Raw genomic sequence first — 19,146 nt, forward strand, 5'->3', positions numbered from 1 at the left:
AGGTTTGCTTTAGATTATACACATGAATCTAGTCATAAATGAGTCTAAACATCAACAGATTCCTCCTGCAAAGAAGCATGTTCAGTTTTATTCTGCATCTGAACTTAAACCAAACCTGGCAGATGCCAGTGCTGCCCCTGTTGTATTTCAGGTTGACATGGGTGGAATTAGGAGCCATTTTACTACCTAGAAGTTGTGAAATCTTATCATAGAAATCAAAATCTATTTGACAGAGGTGCTCGCAATCATACTTTACTAAAAAAGTGGAAAAATTAGTGAAGTGCATCTGATCCAACCATTCACACAGATGTAGAGAAAAGGCCTTTATGAATTACACCCACACAAGAGCAGTCATTCTCCTCCAGAATAAAAAGCTTATAATACCACACCAATACATAAATATTTTTTGTTTGTTTGTTTGTAGAAGGTTCCAAAGTATAAGCGCAGATTGTAAGAGTATACTTAAATGAACAAGTATAATGTATAGTAGATATCTGAATTTGAATATGGATATTTATTTATGTTTCTGTGCAGACAGAGTATCAGAAATGCCACATGAAAAAGGATTTTAATTTTAAATATAACAAAATCACAATTATAAATGCAGCAACACTGGGGAGTCATATTAAATTCAATTCCTGTTAAAAATCTACAGAATGATTTATAATGTCAAGGGGGGCATGGCAGCATATGCCATACACAAACTACATGGTTAAAATGGAAGAATGCAAGCAAGTCTACGTGCACTGATAGAGATACATGGCAAAACTTTGATGGCCACTTAACAGGAGAACTGCTAAACACCACAAAACTTTGCCTCAAAAGAGACCACCAACTTTAAAATGTTCTGAACATCATAAAGCTGGAGATTATAGCAAGATGGGAAGTCTAGAAAACCTGCACCAATGAACAATGAAAAGAGAAGTAATGAAAGATGTGCTATCTTTCACCGTTTTTACTACATGTTGGTGTGTTTACATTTGGGGAAAGAATACTGTCAGCCACCCTGAAAAATATGGTGGTTAATAGGTCTAGAGATTGCTCTGCATAGTGAAATAATTGAATACAAGGCCATTTTACTGCGCCATAGACGTTCTATACTGAAAGAACTGTTCCCTTTTGTTTCCCTTACTTTGTCCAGCTCCTGTACAACTACATTATTCCATGCTCATCAGTGATGTGGTTGCAGTAATTATTTTCTTATAGCACGCTCTTCCTGAATTTAAATCAGTTATTGAGAGGCTGTTAATTATAAACTGTGAGGTGAATCATTAGAAAAGATGTTATATGAAATTAATATGCAATCATAGATTATTTTCTAGAACAAAGAAAAAACCTATAACTGGATAGAGTTCACATAGTGGAATAAAAAAGCAGAAATATTTATTCAAAAGATGCACAAGTAAAACAAATATTGCTATTCAAAAATACCAAGTACAATTCCGGATGGGGGGGTAACTATTGCTAAACCTCTACTGAAGGGCACAGTATAGAAGACTAGATGACAGCTACATGTTAGTCTTGATACACTTGGTCTCTGCTATTTAAATGTTTGTATATAGACATCTTTTTGACAACCGGTTAATACAGTTAAGTAGTGGGTTTTTGATAGAAGGAGCACAAATACCTACATTTTTAGTCCACTCAGCTATTTGTGTCCTGCATTACTAATTTCACACAGATGATTTCCTGGCATATGAGGGATTTAATATCGATATATTTGGGGGGGTTTTCTCAGCAATGACATTTCTCTGACACATGAAATACTCTGCATACTTAAAACATACATTGCAATTCACTTCATCCAATGATTCAAATCACAAAGCAAACCATAATCTGATAATCCTGACAAAACCTGATGATATAATGTCACAAAGGAAGTTGCAATCTGGTTTGCTTGCTTAACCAGGAAATTGTCCCATGTCATTGTTATGCTTATGCTTGTTTTTACATTAATTTTGAACCATGTACTTCAACGTCCAAGTCTTTCGTGGTTTTTATAAATGTACTATGTTGACATAGACAAACTACATTATAAGTCTAAAATATCTTTGCAATAAGACGATAACATTTTCTGATACATTTACCTGACTAAGATCTTTTGCTACAAAAAAAGGTATTTTCAGCCCTGGCACTAAACGTACGCGGTTTTATTTTTAACACAACTCAAATTTATTCATTTTGAGGAATGTTCCAGCATTATGAATACCATAGAACAGCTTACAACAGCAAATAATTCGATGCTCCGCCTTGTGTATGTTGTCTCGCTGACTAATAGGCTCCCTAAACAGCCAAGCATAGCACACACCACGCCTCCTTGCCTCCAAAATAAAGCAGAAAACAGTTTTGTAAGCCACCAACTGCTCTTTCACACCATGTCAAGACATGTTGTTCGTTCGCTACCGTCGCTACCTTTTAACTAAAATGGACATAGGTATATATAATTGTGCTCTTTGGCTATCGTTCACAAAACAAATACGTGTTAAAAGTATATCTGAAGCTCAGAAGATATGTCCATGCTGCCTGAATAATACGACAAGTAGATCAGAGTAGCCGGCCATATTTCCCAGCTGTGATTGGTTGAGCGATGTAAGGGGCGGTGTGTGTTTGTGTCTGCTGTCACACAGACGCACTGTAAGCGAAGGTGGACCTGAGCAGGAATAATAACCATTTATTACACCTAAAGAATCCAATAGCGGTGAGTGGGCCTTTAAAGCTATCATTATAACTATCTGTCAGTGGAAATGAACCAGATAGTAGTAAATAATCGACGTTAAGACATGGTAAATCGTGATAGACTGAAAAAAAGCAAGTAATTGGGCGCGTTGATTGCAAGCATATAAAAATAAATGCTATCCGTTAACGAGTGCGCGGACGTTATCCTTTGACAGATCCGGCATTTATTGACTGAATGCATTCTTAGAAGGAGAACTGTTGTTCGTATGAATGTGTTATTATTTTAAAGACAGGTTAATGATTATAAATGTCGCACATTCGTTTTCTCCTATTAACTGAATGAAATATGGAATGGCAAAGATAGATTTTTTTGGATCAGCAATGTCGCAGATTATCGCAGATGTTTGGGACAGGTGTCCGCAGCAACCCTCCAACGCCATGTGAGTTTTGCATCAAAGCGGTACCTTGACATTAGGCCTGTGTGCTGCGCCAGTCATCATCTAGTCAGAGCGCAGGAGCGAGAAGAGCGCTGTGTGTGACGTCAGAGCTAGAAACTGCGCCAGAAAAGACGACGAGACAGCATGAACAACCTCGTCTGACATTGAAAAGCGAATCTACCCCCCCCCTCCAAAAAAATAAAAAATAAATAAATAATGCAACAATACAATCATACCTAATAGTTCTATTTTTTTTCTAAAATAATTTTTAAAAACTGGATCCGTGATTTGTCATTTACTATACATGTGCCCATATTTCTTAAAGCTGCTTATGACATATGTCTGGAGCCTTTCTTTTTTGTGTAATGCAATGCTATCATGTTAGAAAGAGTATAAACTTTGACTGTACGTTTGTATTGTACTATCTGGAAAAGGATGTTTAATTCAAAAGCTATCTGCCTTGCTTTAATTTCTTTGGTCAGATGTTGTCTGTTTGATTTCCCCTACTTCAGGAGAATGGATTTTAGTTTACGTGATGGTGCTCCTAAGTCAGTTCAAGACAGCTTGCTGAAGAAAGACTTCTTGGCTGGCCCAGAGGCAAGAAGCTTTACCAGCAAAGTTGGTGACACTGTGGATAACATGGATGGCAAGAGGGAAGGTGAGTAACTCCCCCTTTTGTTTTTGACAGACTGCTTCACTATTTTTCAACACATACTTAAAATCAGTTTCTCATCATTTGTAAGATGAATCCTTAGAAGCACACATTTAAATCTCCCTTTTGTTGAGGGGAAAATCACAGACTTACATTGCATGACTGTATGTTTTGTTTACTCTGTGCTGTGCATTATTGTTCATGATAGGAAAATGTTTTATTAATGTTTGAAAATCGAGCAAACTTTTCTTAAGAATAATTTCCACTCCATTTAGGAGTGTGCCATCACAACATTTTGCATACTTTTTTACTGTGTGCTTCTGAATCAGGAGCAATGCTTGGTAAACTTATGATATAATGGCATGCTGTGCTAGCAAACAAGCTGTATATACAGCTAATATGTACTAATAAAAAATACATGTTGGCATATTGATGAAGAGGTCAACTAAAATCCACTTACATTCAAAAGAACAGTCTCTACAATTAATAATAATCAATACACATGTATTAATGCTGCCATAGGTATGAAACCTGATATATTTTAATTATACCTTTAACAAAGTAACTAAGTTCAGTGAGCAGATATCATGTTATGTTCTCCAAAATGTATGTTAGCTCTTTTGTGCCTTACCAGGGTTCATTTCTGGAAACCAAACTGGGGGCCAGTGCCCCAGTGGACCTGAAAAACAAACCTGCAACCCAAGCCTTTCAGGTAAGGCCAGCTGCAGCACCCTCAACATAAAGGGCAACAATATGTAATCTTTTCTAAATTACTACTACAAAAGTGTGTGGCTTAACTGGCAGCAAATTATTCCAATAAACCTTTTATACAATAGTATAGTACTATTGTGTATTTTTCAATATTGTTGTATCTGACTGGTTATTGTAGCCCTTTAAATGAAGAATCCAGTTCATAAAACCCTTACTTCTGCCATTATTAGGTCTTTATTTGTTGTTAAGTGATTTACTCACAACAATACAACAGATACAGTATGGTAGAGTATAGTCCTGCAAATAGTCCCCTGTAGCAAACAATGTCAGCTAAGCATCACACTGAATTCCTAATGATAATGAATATTTTTTTAAATGAATTTTAGTCTGTCGTTTGTATGTCAAAATCATTCAGTCAACTCAGTAATTGGTTCATTGATTATTTCCAAATGAGGAATAGTAGAGATGCTTTCCAAGTTGCAACAAAAGCTTAATCGATCAGACTGTAATCTATCAGTTATACTGGGGGTGGGTTGGAAGGCAGTTACCATATAAATCTTGGTTTTGCATCATGCCCTATGTGGCTGTAATTTTCTCTGAAAAAGATCAATATACTTCAGGATGGAGGGCTAATTGCAAAGCAGTGGTTTTATGTATCCTGGTAATTTGCATCAACTGGAATTTGAGGCTTCAATTACAAGTATGTTTTCTCATGTTAAGGTCAGTCATTTTCATGCAGTACATTTCTGCTGTTATGCTATATAGGGTTCTCCCAACCAGGAATGAATGTGAGTGCTGATGTCACCATGGGTGTGGCCCCTTTCCAGTCCTCTAAACATCCCAACTTGGTGGAACCTCAGAAGGCATCTACTCTGTATGCTATGGAACCTCCCAAACAATTCCAGGCACCCAGTAAACCCTCTGACAGAAGCCCTTATAACTCCTTGGACAACTCTGCAGGTAAAAACGAACTCTACTTAAAGTACCTCACTAACACAGGTAAGAAAGACATATTTTAACTAATGATTTTCATTTTCTGGAATTTAACCAATGGTCATGGTGCTCTTGGGGAAAAAAAGGCTGGGGGTGTGTACAATTATTAAGTGACATTTGCAGTTAGTATTTCATTTCAGAATTAAAGCTTAAGCCTCTCTCCCTCATTTAGGGTAGCTTGGTCTGCAGCTCTGCCATTTCATGTTGGCTCTTTGAGATGCAAGAGATCATGGTGGATACATCCCCAGATCCAGCTTTTGGAATACCTGTCATATTGTATTGTGGTGCATTTTTGATTACCTTTGTTCACAAATGATTGGCATGGTAGAAAATGACACTTGCTCTTCCTCTTTGTACACCAAGAAGTAAGGGGATACCCTTGGCCAGGTGAGGACACGCTGTCCACAGAGTTGTCCCATTCCCCCAGCAAAGCAGAGCAGAGTCCCTCTGGGCCTTTGGGTTTCCAAGGATTGCAGGATCGACATGCAACATCAGAGGGAGACACAGAATATGAAAGCAGGGAAGAGGTCTGTGGTCTCTTGGAAAGCCTCCGATCTCCTGAGAAAACCCCAGTGAGAAGCTCCAGCCAGGGAGGCTCTTCTCTCCCTAGTCAGGGGGAGAGCTGGAAAAGTGAGATTCGAGAGTGGGGTGGAGGACGGATCCAAGCCAGGAAAAATAAAAGCAGAAAAAAGCTCCCTGAGGAGTGGTCCACCCTGCCAAATACCAGTAGTCCCTCTCCTCCACCTGACTCAAGTCCAGCAATGGTCAAAGATATGAACATTTCCACCCCTGATATGTATGAAATCGAAGCCTCTTCTACCATTAGTGCTGAGCAAGACAGTGCATCTTCTTTAACACCGGATACTGTACTTCTCAAAACCACACTTCACTCAGTCACGCCGGCAGCAGCAAGTCAGGGAAATGCCACATCGTTGTCCAACATCCCTGAACCATCTCAGAGCAGCCCAGTGGTAGCTGTCTCCTCACATACATCCCCTGAACTCACCTCTGTCCTCGCAGCTCCTGCACATCCAACTCCTAACTTTCAGGCCAGCATTCCAGACACAACAATCTTCCAGAACTTTCAAGCTGTGAGTGGCCCCTCTCGTCCATTCACACATAACATTGTAGTAGGCAAAAATGCTGCAGATCCAGTTTCCCCCACTTCACTTACAAAGCACCAGGAGGCACTGCTGACAAAGTCCCCCCAACTGAAAGGTTGGTGATAATGAAGAATATATGGAGATGATTTCCTTAATGCATTGCTCAGTGAAGTGGGCCTTTCCCTGCTTAACTATGTCTATAGCTTATAATAATATACCAATTTTAGGTCACAGTAACTTACTGTAGAACATCTTATCCATGAAAGTGATTTTAAACTCCGATGATGGGGCATCAGAACCTGACTCGCTGCAGTTCTTGCTAAGAGCAGTCAAAAATTTCTCATGTATCACTGAGTCATTCTTTGTTAAAAATTTGTATTATTGGGAGGTCATACTTTGTTCACTTGCAGTAGTGTTAACTTACTGTTCAGGCATTCAGGCATTGTTCAGGCTGGAGTCCTTCATATTAAGTGTACTGCAAACATGTCATTACATTTTTATTAATTTAGAGTTGATACAAACATCATTCGCACATCAGGCACCTTCTTTTTTTTTCTTCATATGCTGCAGTTTATATCAAAATTGACCTTTTTACCTTGGTTTATGTTACTAGTAATATGATTTATGATTCATTATCATAATTTGAAAAGCAAAATTTGAGTTTTTTCCTTAACCTTCCATCAAAATAAGCTGTGCTCTAAAACACTGTATGATTTTTGGCTACATCACAAATTTTTCATTCTATAATGGTTTTCTATTAACCAATAATATTATTGTATCAACAGCATAGGAAAAGAACCACTGTATACCTTTTCTGCTCAAGGAAATTGCTTTTTATTAAACAGTGAGGTCTTTAAAAAGACACACATAGCAGCAAGTAGAAAAGGGGAATTGAAAACTACAGTAAATGGGAAAATGGGAGGATGCAACTAAGGAATCCACTCAGGAATTCATTCACATCAGCACCAATCACACTTTGGAATGTCTTCTTCATTCGGGATCACCAATTTATTAATTGCCATCATCTGTTCCCTATTACTCTGCTCCTGTTTAACCCCAACAGGTTCGCATTCAGCTTGCAGAGCCTGAAACTTAGCACTCTTCCACATTTTTTGATCCTGAATTGTTCACACGTCTATTGAGCCCCACTCAATTCTTTGCCAATTGAACTGCTCTTACACTTCCGTAAGCGTTGTTTTGTTTTTTTTAATAAAATGCTGCCATTACCTCCATCACTTGCGTCTTGCTCCTGTGTTCAGCAGTGTCACATAAGGAGACATTATTCAACTGAACCAAACATACAAGCAGTTCAATTATTTTACAAATACTCTAAACAGTAAATGTAAGAAAATAAAGTCCTCAGAGGTGCACAGCATTCTGGGAAACCTCGCAGTACACCTGTCTGCTCACTCAACTGGTTTGCCACAGATCCAGTGACCAAACAAATTCTTGAAGCATGGCATGCACTGCTCACACTCTGGCCACTCTACCACTGAAGTCTCTGCCTGCCCACTGTCCTGGCCTGCTGAAGTGCTGTGAGGCTGTTGCCGCAGCCTGTTCAGCCTGTTCGGCCTCCTGGCCAAACACAGTCCCTCTCTCATGGGCCAGTGTGGAGTGAGATGGTACCTATGGACCACCATAGTCTGATGCCCCACCTGGACTCAATACACCACCTTATCCATCCTCCCACAGTGACTGAAGCTTGGAGCAATGTCGCTTCCTGGTGTGGGGTTGTATAACCACACACATCTTTGTCAAGAGTGGCTGTCCTTGGTGTTGCCCTTGTGATTCCTGGCAAGCTGGTGCAGGAATCACCAACATGTGACTCATATAGCCGAGTATGGAGAGTAGAACACACTAGTAGTATGAAGCCAAACTCAGGAAGCTCTACAGCTCACCATCATTCGATGATATGGGCCATAGCTACACTGTATTCACCTTTTCTGGGTCTGTTTCCACTATGGCTCCAATCACAATATGTCCCAGGAAGCTCACACACAGCTAAAGGAGTTTGCAATTTTTCGGATTCAGCTGGAGATTTGCAGACTTGACAGCCTAAAATACAGGCTTTAGGCTTGCAAGTGTGCCATCAAAGTTGGGCCACGCTTTGATGCCACGATTTCTTTTTTAGCCAATGGGATCCAGTGGGGATGGAGCTGAATTGGCACAGCATAGCTGGTGTTGTTGCTGTTCTGCACAGTCCATGTACAGTCTTTTTCTATTGCCAAAAAATGGCCCACAGCCACTATTTCTGCAGCTAAAGCTCCTACAAGAGCCTTTGCATTGATGATGCTGACAAGACTACCCCTTGTGTGTGCTGCTCATAACCCTCAGGGAACCATCATCTGGCACATGTTGCATATTCAGCTCCTCCAGTACTAGCAGCTTCACTTGCTACAAGCTGTGGTGCCTTAGGCCTGACACCAGGCCTGCCACCTCAGGTCCACCAACCGGCCCTAATGCTGCATGTTCAGCTCCTCCAAAGCCAGCAGTTTCACAAAAGCAAAGGCGACACCACCAGGAATCCCTGACTCTACCTGCACTTGACATCTATCTGCCACAAACAGCTTCATATGCATCTTTAAGTCTGGCCTTTCCATCCTGAGGTCAAACAAAGTCCTGGCTGCTGAAAGGAAGTCCAAGCCACGTATGCATGCATCCTGTATAGGAATGAGCCAGAAATTGGGCACCCATCTCAGAGCCCCCACCTCCAGAAATCTCTTCCTCCGTCTCATGTCCACTCGGATGTTGGTGATGGACTTGAGTTGGACAGTCTTAGTTTTCCAATCATCAGGTGTGCCATTCTTGGAGAATGCCTTCTCATAGCAGAAACAACAATGAACTAGTGTGAATGATGGCAATGAACTGTTTCCCTTCTATGCTGCAGTCAACTAACAATCTGTGGTGGTAGCCAATCTTCCTAGCTGTGGCATCGACACTGATGGTAGTCCTGTCTGGTTCTGGCTTATCCCTCACTGAACAGCCCCTGCTGTGCCTCGTCGCACTGCTGTCCTTGCTGCTTTTCCCATCAGGCAGTGGCATGCATTTCACTCAGTTCCCCTCTGGACTATGACTTTTTCACCATCCACTTAAAATTTCATTGATGCGCTGCATGATTTCTTCTAGCTTGGTGATCACATGCCACTTTTGACACTAATGTAGCATTGGTGCAGAAGAAGAACGTGAGAATTCCATTTCTACTTGAGGAAATTGCTCTTTATTAAACAGTGTGATCTTTAAAAAGACTCACACGCAACAACAAGCAGGAAAGGGAAGCCAAAAACGAATGGGGAAAATAGGGGGAGGTAATTTAGAAACACACACCATGAGGACAGTAACACAATATATATTTTACAACTAGTCTAAACAGTAAATTTAAGCTAAATAAAGTCTGTGAAAAGACATTTGGTATTCTGGGAGTCTTTGCTTTGCTCCTCTCTGCTCACTCAACTGACCCATCCTAAATCCAGTGACCATCGCCACATTATATTACATCAAATACCAGTGGATAAGCTCAAGTCCCACCAACACCAAACTATCCCTTTTGAAAAAGTAAATAAATCAAGTCATGTTAGAGAAGGAAAAAAAGCATGTTTCCATTTCACATCATATTTCACTAGCTAAGAGACAAAACAATTGGTGATAGTTGGCCATTCAAATTATTAATTAATTTATTTGTTTATTGCTTCATTTTTAGTAAATTTGAGTGAATTAGCTCAATGTGTAAGTAGTCAAACCTACATGGTACAAATGACAGGTTTTGTAAGCAGTCACTGTTAAGAAGATTTTAATGCTCCCTGTAAACCACTCAGGTTACTTTTCACTTCTCTAAGCAGAGGTCACATGAATAGCAGTATAGTTTTTGTTTGTGGCCAATGGACATTGCTACAGAAACAACTGTAAAGGAGAAAAATATTAAATATCTCAACTACCACAACAAATGTACATGCACTTCATGTCTGAGGGACACCTAAGATAGATTTAAGATGGTGGAAAATGTTTAGTATGAGGTTTAAAAGCTGCACTACTTCAAATGGACAAAATTTGAAATCCTTGATCTCCCAATGGTGTATGATGCTGACTACCACAGTGCTGCATGAGATCACTGTTTGATTCTGTTCCAGTAGCCCAAGCTTAAATGACTTACTGTCATCTGTTCATAAGCCATTTCTTAAGGGTCATTCAATATGTTCTCTAGGCAGTTTACTGTGACTGGACATCCTGTTGTAAACTCTGTGTTTCTCGCTGTCCTTTGTTCTCTGGTGCCTCCTGCATGTAATTACCTGGCATTGCTGTCATACAGATTGCTGTGCCTTGCTTCAACCAGCAGAGTGCTAATGTTTATGGGCTCTCTCAGCATTTCTTTTCTGGACAACAGCAGGCTTCTCTTCTTCTCGCACCACCCCCAGAGCGCACTGGTCTCTCACCTTTGCATGGCTTACATGAGCAGTCTGATCATGTGATACGCGATGCTTTTCTTCCTAAGAGGGTTGCAAGTGTTATTTTGTGGGCCACTGTTCACTAATGTTTTAAACATAGCCTACTTCTGTTCTAGCTCTTTTCCAGTTGACGACTGTTTACATGAGAGAAATATATGGCTCTGACACCTGAATTCTGAGAATTTATTAAAATCTTTTATTTTCCTCAGTGGCAACTGGACACCTTGGCTTTTTAATGCCAAAATAATTATTACAAAATATTTAGCTGTTAATAATGCAATTTCTTTTTTCTTTTTACTTTTTGTTTATGACATGCACTGATTGATGATCCCTGGACAAACACAGGTAAGACATATCTTTCCCTCTTTGTTTTGGGTGTAGCCCTTTTAATAAACATAACCATAATGTCCTTGGCAGTGTTAAAACACCCATATTTACTACAGGGATGTAAATACTCAAATAATAATGGGCTGAGAATCATACATTTAAAAAAGGCTTAAATGCAATGAATTCAAGGGGTATGCATTAAGTTAAAATTTCAACTTTTTTTCCTGGAGTGTTTTTAAGAATTGGTCACACTCTCTGAAGATATATTTCCTGCTCTTATTAAAATACCTAAAATTTACACTTGGATATTACAGAAAAAAAAATTTCTTAAAAAGTGTCAAGGTGCATGTGTGTGCCATGGTCAAAGAAAGATTGGATACAAATCTCTCATTCAATGGGTTTGGATGCAAATATATTCTGGCTACATTTCATAAAAGAGATCCCTTTATTTTTTATAGTGAAAGAAGACCAAACTGCCCAAGAAGAGAAAGAGAAGACAGACACTCCTAATGTGGACAATATGAACACATTTCAGAAAGAAGACAAGCCTGAAAAGATAGAGAAGACTGATATAAAGGAAACGGACATTCTAAACAAAATCCAAGAGGCTGAGAAACAGAACAATAAAATTAAGAATAACGGGAAAGCTGAAAAAGAGGACAGGGTTGACAAGTCAAACAAGGAGAAGAAGAACAGCAGTGAAAAAGTAGACAAGGCTATCAAAAATGAAAAGAATGTGAAGGCTGGAAAAGGGACTATCAAACATACTTCAGCTAATGGAAGTAAAGAGCTGATCAACCCTGAGGACAAAGTTAAGGTAGGCTTAGGGGGACAGGCGGGTAAAAATAGCCATGCATCTGCTATAGTTCTTATTGCACTATTCCACAGAGCAAGCATGTGAGTGTGCCCATACTTTCATGTTTTTGCTCTGATTGTTACATAAATGGCCAAAGCAGCCAAACATTTCCTTCCATGATTTAATACAAACTCTTACATGATTTAATAACAGACTCTTCTTGTCTTCTGTCTGATTTCATTTGGATTTGTTATGTAATCTTATGCAGCCAAACAAACAAAATTCAGCAGGACCCAACTCACAGACCCCTAGAGGAAATTCTGGTGCCACCATGTCCAATTCCACCAGTAAGAAAGGCTCTGTGCCCAAGACAACACCTGCCACTGGCACCAAGAAACCTTCTGGCATTTCTGCCCAAGCAGCTTTGGTAAGTAAGCTTTTTTTGCCAGAGCATTTGTGCTTACTTGGCTATGATGAGGACTGTCAAGTAGAATGTACAAAGGGTCCACTCACACACTCTTAAAAAATACTCATTGTAAATGGCAGTGAAAACAATGGAATGTACTGAAAATTACCTGAGTTAACTTGCTGTTCAACAGTTATTGAGAGAATGGCATTAGACTACGAGAGGGCAAATTATTATGCTGAATGTATGCATTGGTAATTGTAATAGACTGATAATTAAAGTAAACTTCATTCCAGTGTAAGAGCCCAGACTTTGTATTCACTCCACTTTCTGTATGACTTACATTTTCCTAAACCATTTTCTGATTCAGGTCTGTTTCATGCTCTTTGCCCAGATAGCTTTTTATTTTTATTTTTATTTTTATTTGTATTGTCTTTTGTCTCTTCCTGTCCACTTTCTCCAGTCTGGCTGCTAAATCCCTATTCCGCTGCATCCAGGCTGCTTTATCAAACCTCCCTCACATGTTTTGCTACTCTTTTCCCTCAGACTTCACAGAAAGAAGCCCCAGCACAGCGGAAGCCTCCGGTGCCGAGGGCTAATGGGGCACCTGCTCCTGGCACAGGAGCTCCAAAGCGCAGCTACAGAACCAAGAACAGCACCAAGCCTGCCTATATCTCCTCTCGTTAGTGTCATCATTCTCTCAGTCATTACTTATGGTTTTACATATGGTAGAAATAAATGATGATAAATGGGATTTAAATGAAGAATAGCAACATTCATATATGTTTGGCTGTTAATGATTTTATAGACATTTATAGGAAGAATTCTATACTTCTGAGGCCTTGTACATGCATAACTGGATCTGCAGTACAGAGTTCTTTCACTGCCTTTATTTCTGGTGTTCTGTAAATTCAATCTGCCAAAAGATCTATCTCTGTAATTAACCGCATGTCCTTTTCTCACTCCCCTCAAAGTTAAGACCTCACAGAGGAGGACCCCTACCTCCTCCTCCACAAATGCAGCCAGTACACCAGCCACCCCAGCCAGGAACGGCACTCCAACCCCTCGGCACTCTCGCATCACCAAGCCACCTGTCCCCAAGCAGGTCCCACTGCCTAGGAAGCCCCCTGTACCTCGACCCCCCCGCAACACCCGACTGGGCAGCACACCCATGCCCGACCTAAAGAACATCTCGTCCAAGATCGGCTCCACAGACAACATGAAGTACCAGCCTGGTGGAGGCAAGGTATGGTGATGAGGGGAATAGTTATTTGACTGTTATTTGACTGCTAAAGACGTTTCAGGCTTTTGATCAGCAGCATGTAATGTGAATTTCTGGTTAGGTATAAACAAAATCATTAAATGTATGAAAAATGCTGGATATTTGAAACAATTTGTTCTGAATTTTATCAAATTTACTTGCCCTATGACCCCCATGCCTATGTGCTATGTGTAGGTGCAGATTGTCCACAAAAAGCTGGACTTTAGCCATGTCACTTCCCGCTGTGGCTCCAAGGACAACATCAAGCATACTCCAGGAGGAGGGAATGTAAGTGGCCATTGGCTCAGTATTGTGGGGATAATCTCATAACTCTTTCAGTCCCATTATAAGATCATATGTGGCAAAACAAGAACCCAGGTAATCCAGCAATATTTTTTACCTAAAGAATAAGAATCAAAAATACTAAATCTGAAACCTTTTCTACTATTTTCACTGCTGTGTAGCTTCTTTCACATTTTGGGTTTTTGGAAGGTCTTTTATTACAGATTTTAATGTATAGTGTTTCCCACTAATTTTGACTACAATCCCAGGTACTGAGAAACCATAGTCACATCACAAATATTGTTGTCAGGATCACCATCTAGCCATAAAATAGTAAGGGTCAGTAAAGCTGTAAAGAGTGCTGGTGGTATATAAAAATGTTCCATAATATTCATATTATGATGTGGCACACAGAACTACAATTGAATTTAACTGCACAGTTTCTGCATTTTTCCTTCGTTTCCTCTTAATGCTGAATGACTCTAGGAGCTCTTTAGAAGGTTGACCCTTTGTGAATGGAATGTTATGATTTTCAGGTCCAGATTCTGAACAAAAAGGTTGATGTGAGTAAGGTGACCTCCAAGTGTGGCTCCAAGGACAATATCAAGCATAAGCCAAGTAAGGGATCACAGTCCTTGCGCTGACCATTCTGAATAACTCTAGTGTTAGTACATTTTCTACTAATAACTCTTGATCTATGACAGGTGGTGGTGATGTAAAGACTGTGTCTGATGAGATGAACTCCAAGGACAAACCAGGATCTCCAGATAGTGTGGGGGATGGGCAAGGTGACCACATGAAGGTAATGAAGATTCTGCTTCCTGCTCATCACTTTTCTTAAAAATTTCATTTTAGTGTGAAAGTTTCTAAACTTTAATCACCTTTGACAATGCAAACTTACAAAGCTCATAAGCCAGTAAGAAAGTAAATGACATACTCAAGGCTAACAACTTCTGTAACAATTCCATTTAACCACTTCAGCTGTCATTAACACTGACAAGGTAAACATGGATCAATTTGCGAAAACATGAATAATCCTTAGTATTGCTCACAATCTGCAGTGGACCTGCAGATAGGATTGGGTCGTGCTCATACTTGATGAACGAATTAAGAAACTGTTACCAATGCAAACTTTGACAATTTGTGTAATAATTGTGATCATTGTGAGTTTTATTTTCATATGTACATGTTCTACTGTATTTTATGAATACCCTATCCAAAGATATGTGAAAGTCTGGCCTTCCCGGCCTTCTTCATACAATAATACAAGGTTTTCACAGGAAGAAAAGATTCATATTCTTATGTGTCAACTGTTGTTGTTGTATGCTGCTGTTGGGGGGACTCCTTTCACATAAGTCATTCACTGACATTCATAGACAATTTCAGTACTCTTTTTAAATAATCCAAGTCTTCTCTTGTACTCTTGTTTCCAGACTGCAGAGGATAAGCAGATGCATGAGAGAAGTCCACCTGTTGCTGCTGTCACCACAACCTTTCATGGGGCCAACCATGGGTCAAAGGAGAATGGGTTAAAGGAGGGCCCTTCTCCTCCCCTGTCTATTCACTATGGGGGAGTAGGGCTATGGAACTCCGAGGGCCTGGACAAGTGCATCTCTGGGACAAGTAAGGGCATTGTTAATGACCTTCGCTATTCTATGCATTGTTTCTCAACCCAATCCTTAGGACCCACCAGACGGTTCATAATTTGCTCTATCCAAGATCCCAACCTGTCTGAAACAAGCAGTCAAGCGCACTGAATATCTGTTATAGCTGTACTGTGGGCAGGCTTGGAGCAAAAAGGAGGTTGGCCCATCTGGTCTTGAGAAATCCTGTTCTATGTCTGTTTATCCATTATCTAATTCAGGGACAAGTTCAACTGAACATTTTAAACATTTTTTCTATATCTTGTTTGTTTGTTTGTTTGTTCAATTCAATTTTTTAATTTTCCTGTCCCCACTTGTGTATTTTCTTTATTTCCTATGTTTTATCTTATACTCCTTTAACAGTAATCTTGGCATGTTAATTCAGTCATGAAGAGCCATAATTCTATGCATTTTAATGTCTTTCCTGATCTATCAAGGTTCCCCATCCATCAGGATATGGTTTGTAGACCTTACTGAACATGATCTGTGATGCTTGCTAAGAGGAAAGAACCTAAAAGCCTCAGAAGCATTCCAGTCCTGGAAAGTCAAAGTGTCATTTACAGAAGGCTTTTCAAAGCCTTCTGTAAATGACACTTTGACTTTATATCCAATATATACATATATTGGAACAGTGGTAGTATCTTCACACGGACAAGTGTTTTATTAAATCCCAATTATGAGTAAATGGAATTCTAGTCTATGTATTGCAGTTTTAGAAACATGTGGAAAGTGTAAAATTATTATATTAACCAAAACAGATGTTATTTGTTCTTGACTAGTGCATTCACAATTCTTGCCCCCTGAGAATTTCTAACATAAAGCCCTACAAATAATTTTGTGCATTTAGAGTGAGCACTTATGTGATGATGCCTGTAGTGATGGCCAGGAATCAAGTAGTATAAACCTCAACAAAGCAAGTACATCAAGTAGCAAACATTTTAGTAGTTTCCCCAACTTGTGCTATAATTTTTCATGCCAGAAAATGGTTCCAAATGTTTGCATTTCAAATCCATTTGGATTAGCTTGTTTTGTATGATTTTTGCAAGAATTGAGTCAAGTGAAAACATCAATTTAATGAAAGTTGACAATTTTGTTTATTAAATGCTAACTAATAGCTCCTAAAGCTCCAAACCCACTATTCTCAAAAGCCTGACAAAACCCCATAGGACCATTGATCATTAAGGGGCAATTAAAGCTATGTATCATATAAAGTGCATGATTTAGTGCATTTGTTCAGCACTTACAAAAGTCATGATTCATCTAAAGCAAGCAGGAAATAAAATTGGTGAATTCCTCAAGTCACAAGATTTCTTTATGTCATTACAAGCTAAAATAAGTCTATTACTCGTCTAATCCTGATAGCAATACAACTCATGCATATGCAATATGCAGTGTGAATTTGAGCAATTACTTAAGGATGTTCAAAACATACACTGGTCTGCAAAGAAATTCTAAGGTTGTCCCTGGTTCTGAAAAGCCTAGGTGCAGTATATGGGTGTGTTAATTTATCTTACTGGCTAGGTTTCTTTGCTCTGAGGTGAAAAGATTGCCACCATGGTGTTGTGCATATACAGTAAGGGTGCCCCACTGAGGACAAACTTAATCTCATTGTAAACTATTGTAAACCATTGCGTGCCCACATCACCTCGGAAGTGAGGTGTCCGATACTGGGGGACAACGATCATTCTAGCAGTGCTAATGACAAAGGAAACAAAACATTATTATTGAAAAAAATTGTTCTCTCATGAAGTCGTGGAGTCTTCGATACTAATCTACATTCGTATCGCTCCCGAAAAAAAATCAATTGGAGCTAGTAAAGTGCTTCCCTTTATTTACAGTTATCTTAGATTGCCGATGTTTTGTTTTGAGGTGGCCAATAGTATGGGTATCTATGAGGAAACACACCAGGAACATAACAACCTGCCGCCTCGCCACCCTATAATATTCCCTTGTTTGGTAACTACCAGAGCTCTCTGTTTTCTGTTCTAGATTGATTCGTACAAGCTGAGCTTCCAAGAGGCTGCCTAAGCTTGCCCGCGCCGTGGCACCAATATCATCTCCTGGTCTCCCCCTGAGTGGCAGCCACCTCCCACCCGCATTGCAGCACCTCTCAGGGTGTTTCTCTGGGGTCTGCACCCACCTCGTCTCAGTCTAGCCTGTAGCATCTAGTCAAAAGAGAATAGGCTCAAACCAGTAAACTAGCAGCACCCAAGCTGACCCTTTATAACTTACCTTTATGTCAGCATTGTCAGTAGCACTTTTCCTCTGGTCACATCTTCTCTGTTTCCTCAGATGCACACAGACTGGCTCTCAAGGCAAAGCTTTGAAAGTTTGGTGGTCTCATTTCAGACAGACCAAGCTTGGTTTCCAAGTTGAATTGTCCGGATGTTTAAAGTTGGTTGATAGCCTCATATATTCATCCAGAAATGTGCAAACCTTCACTTGCTTCTAAGTTCCCTGTGTGAGTGACTTGCTTTTCAAGTTCTCTGTGATGAACTATGGGGGACAATCAGCTGACTTCAACGCCAAGAAGCATCGGTGATAGAGATGAAGTTTGAAACATAGAATGATCACTGATTCGAAAGATATTTTGCAATGCTTTACTTAGCAATACTCACATGCCTAAACAATATGAAATGACAAAAATTTAAATAAAGGTTTCAGGATGTTTATTTGAGGCTAATTGGTTGAATATTGAATGGAAACCACTGAGCAGGGATAAGTGTATGCAGTCAGTGAAGAACGCAAATCACCCTGCATCTTCTACTGCCACTAAGAAGACAATGTTTGATATTTCAGCACTATACAATATTGGTCCAGCATTGTAGTAAGTAAATATTGTCCTGCCTTTCAGCAGTAGATGTTCCACAGGGAACCTCTGAGCTCAGTTGTGTTGTAGTTTTTTAAATCCTTTTGGCAGTCAGTAAACACCCTATATACATTCATATGGGACTGTCTAACCCACCTAAAATGAACAAATATTATTAATCCAACTTACCTATCTTCCTTCCTTACATAGAACAATCATCATTCCACCTCCAAACTGCCCCTATTAATCACTTGTATGATGTTTGAATAATATAAATTTGCACTGTAATGTGTTTGAATAGATTTTTGTAACAATGGACTGAGTTATTACGGTGTCTTTCTCTAATGTCAACATTTCACTGAAACCAGTGTCTGGGCTTTCTAATAGCAGGATCTTGTCTGGACACACCTTCCCCACAGGAACACATTTAATGTAGCACAATGACCTAAAGAGAGAGGCTCAGTCAGTCATTAATTACGGGCACTGTGAGAAGGAAGAAGGCTGAAAAAGAAATAGGAAATAGAAACAGATAATACCGTGGGACATATTATAACAAAATGCTGAAGTGAAAAATACTGAAAGCTTAGGATGAGTATATACAATGAGTATTT

The 19,146-nt window shown here is 39.6% G+C and overlaps 1 protein-coding gene across 3 annotated transcripts; it reads left to right on the top strand.

The window, feature by feature from the left end:
• Positions 1 to 2,456: 2,456 nt before the first annotated feature.
• Positions 2,457 to 18,851, top strand: LOC113574729 (microtubule-associated protein tau-like). 3 transcript variants are annotated; one of them, XM_027005848.2, is made up of 14 exons: positions 2,457 to 2,698; positions 3,626 to 3,771; positions 4,400 to 4,477; positions 5,242 to 5,436; positions 5,836 to 6,687; positions 11,797 to 12,155; positions 12,403 to 12,561; positions 13,087 to 13,222; positions 13,515 to 13,786; positions 13,997 to 14,089; positions 14,620 to 14,701; positions 14,788 to 14,885; positions 15,517 to 15,706; positions 17,716 to 18,851. In XM_027005848.2, the coding sequence occupies exons 2-14, from the start codon at positions 3,630 to 3,632 to the stop codon at positions 17,718 to 17,720; spliced, it is 2,661 nt and encodes an 886-aa protein (XP_026861649.2). In that variant the 5' UTR covers positions 2,457 to 2,698; positions 3,626 to 3,629; the 3' UTR covers positions 17,721 to 18,851. The 3 variants fall into 3 exon arrangements, with proteins under 3 accessions (XP_026861649.2, XP_026861648.2, XP_026861650.2); XM_027005847.2 differs by having other exon boundaries at positions 2,458 to 2,698; positions 5,833 to 6,687; XM_027005849.2 differs by lacking the exon at positions 5,836 to 6,687 and having other exon boundaries at positions 2,494 to 2,698.
• Positions 18,852 to 19,146: the final 295 nt, after the last annotated feature.

Source organism: Electrophorus electricus, chromosome 15 (assembly GCF_013358815.1).
Source record: "Electrophorus electricus isolate fEleEle1 chromosome 15, fEleEle1.pri, whole genome shotgun sequence".
NCBI classification, from domain to species: Eukaryota; Metazoa; Chordata; class Actinopteri; order Gymnotiformes; family Gymnotidae; genus Electrophorus; species Electrophorus electricus.

Excerpts from the sequence above, each read along its gene's own strand:
- LOC113574729 (XM_027005847.2), top strand. The coding sequence starts at position 3,630 with ATGGATTTTAGTTTACGTGATGGTGCTCCTAAGTCAGTTCAAGACAGC. Across the intron at positions 4,478-5,241 it reads CTGCAACCCAAGCCTTTCAG|GGTTCTCCCAACCAGGAATG; the intron begins GTAAGGCCAGCT and ends TATGCTATATAG. Across the intron at positions 13,223-13,514 it reads GCCTGCCTATATCTCCTCTC|TTAAGACCTCACAGAGGAGG; the intron begins GTTAGTGTCATC and ends CTCCCCTCAAAG.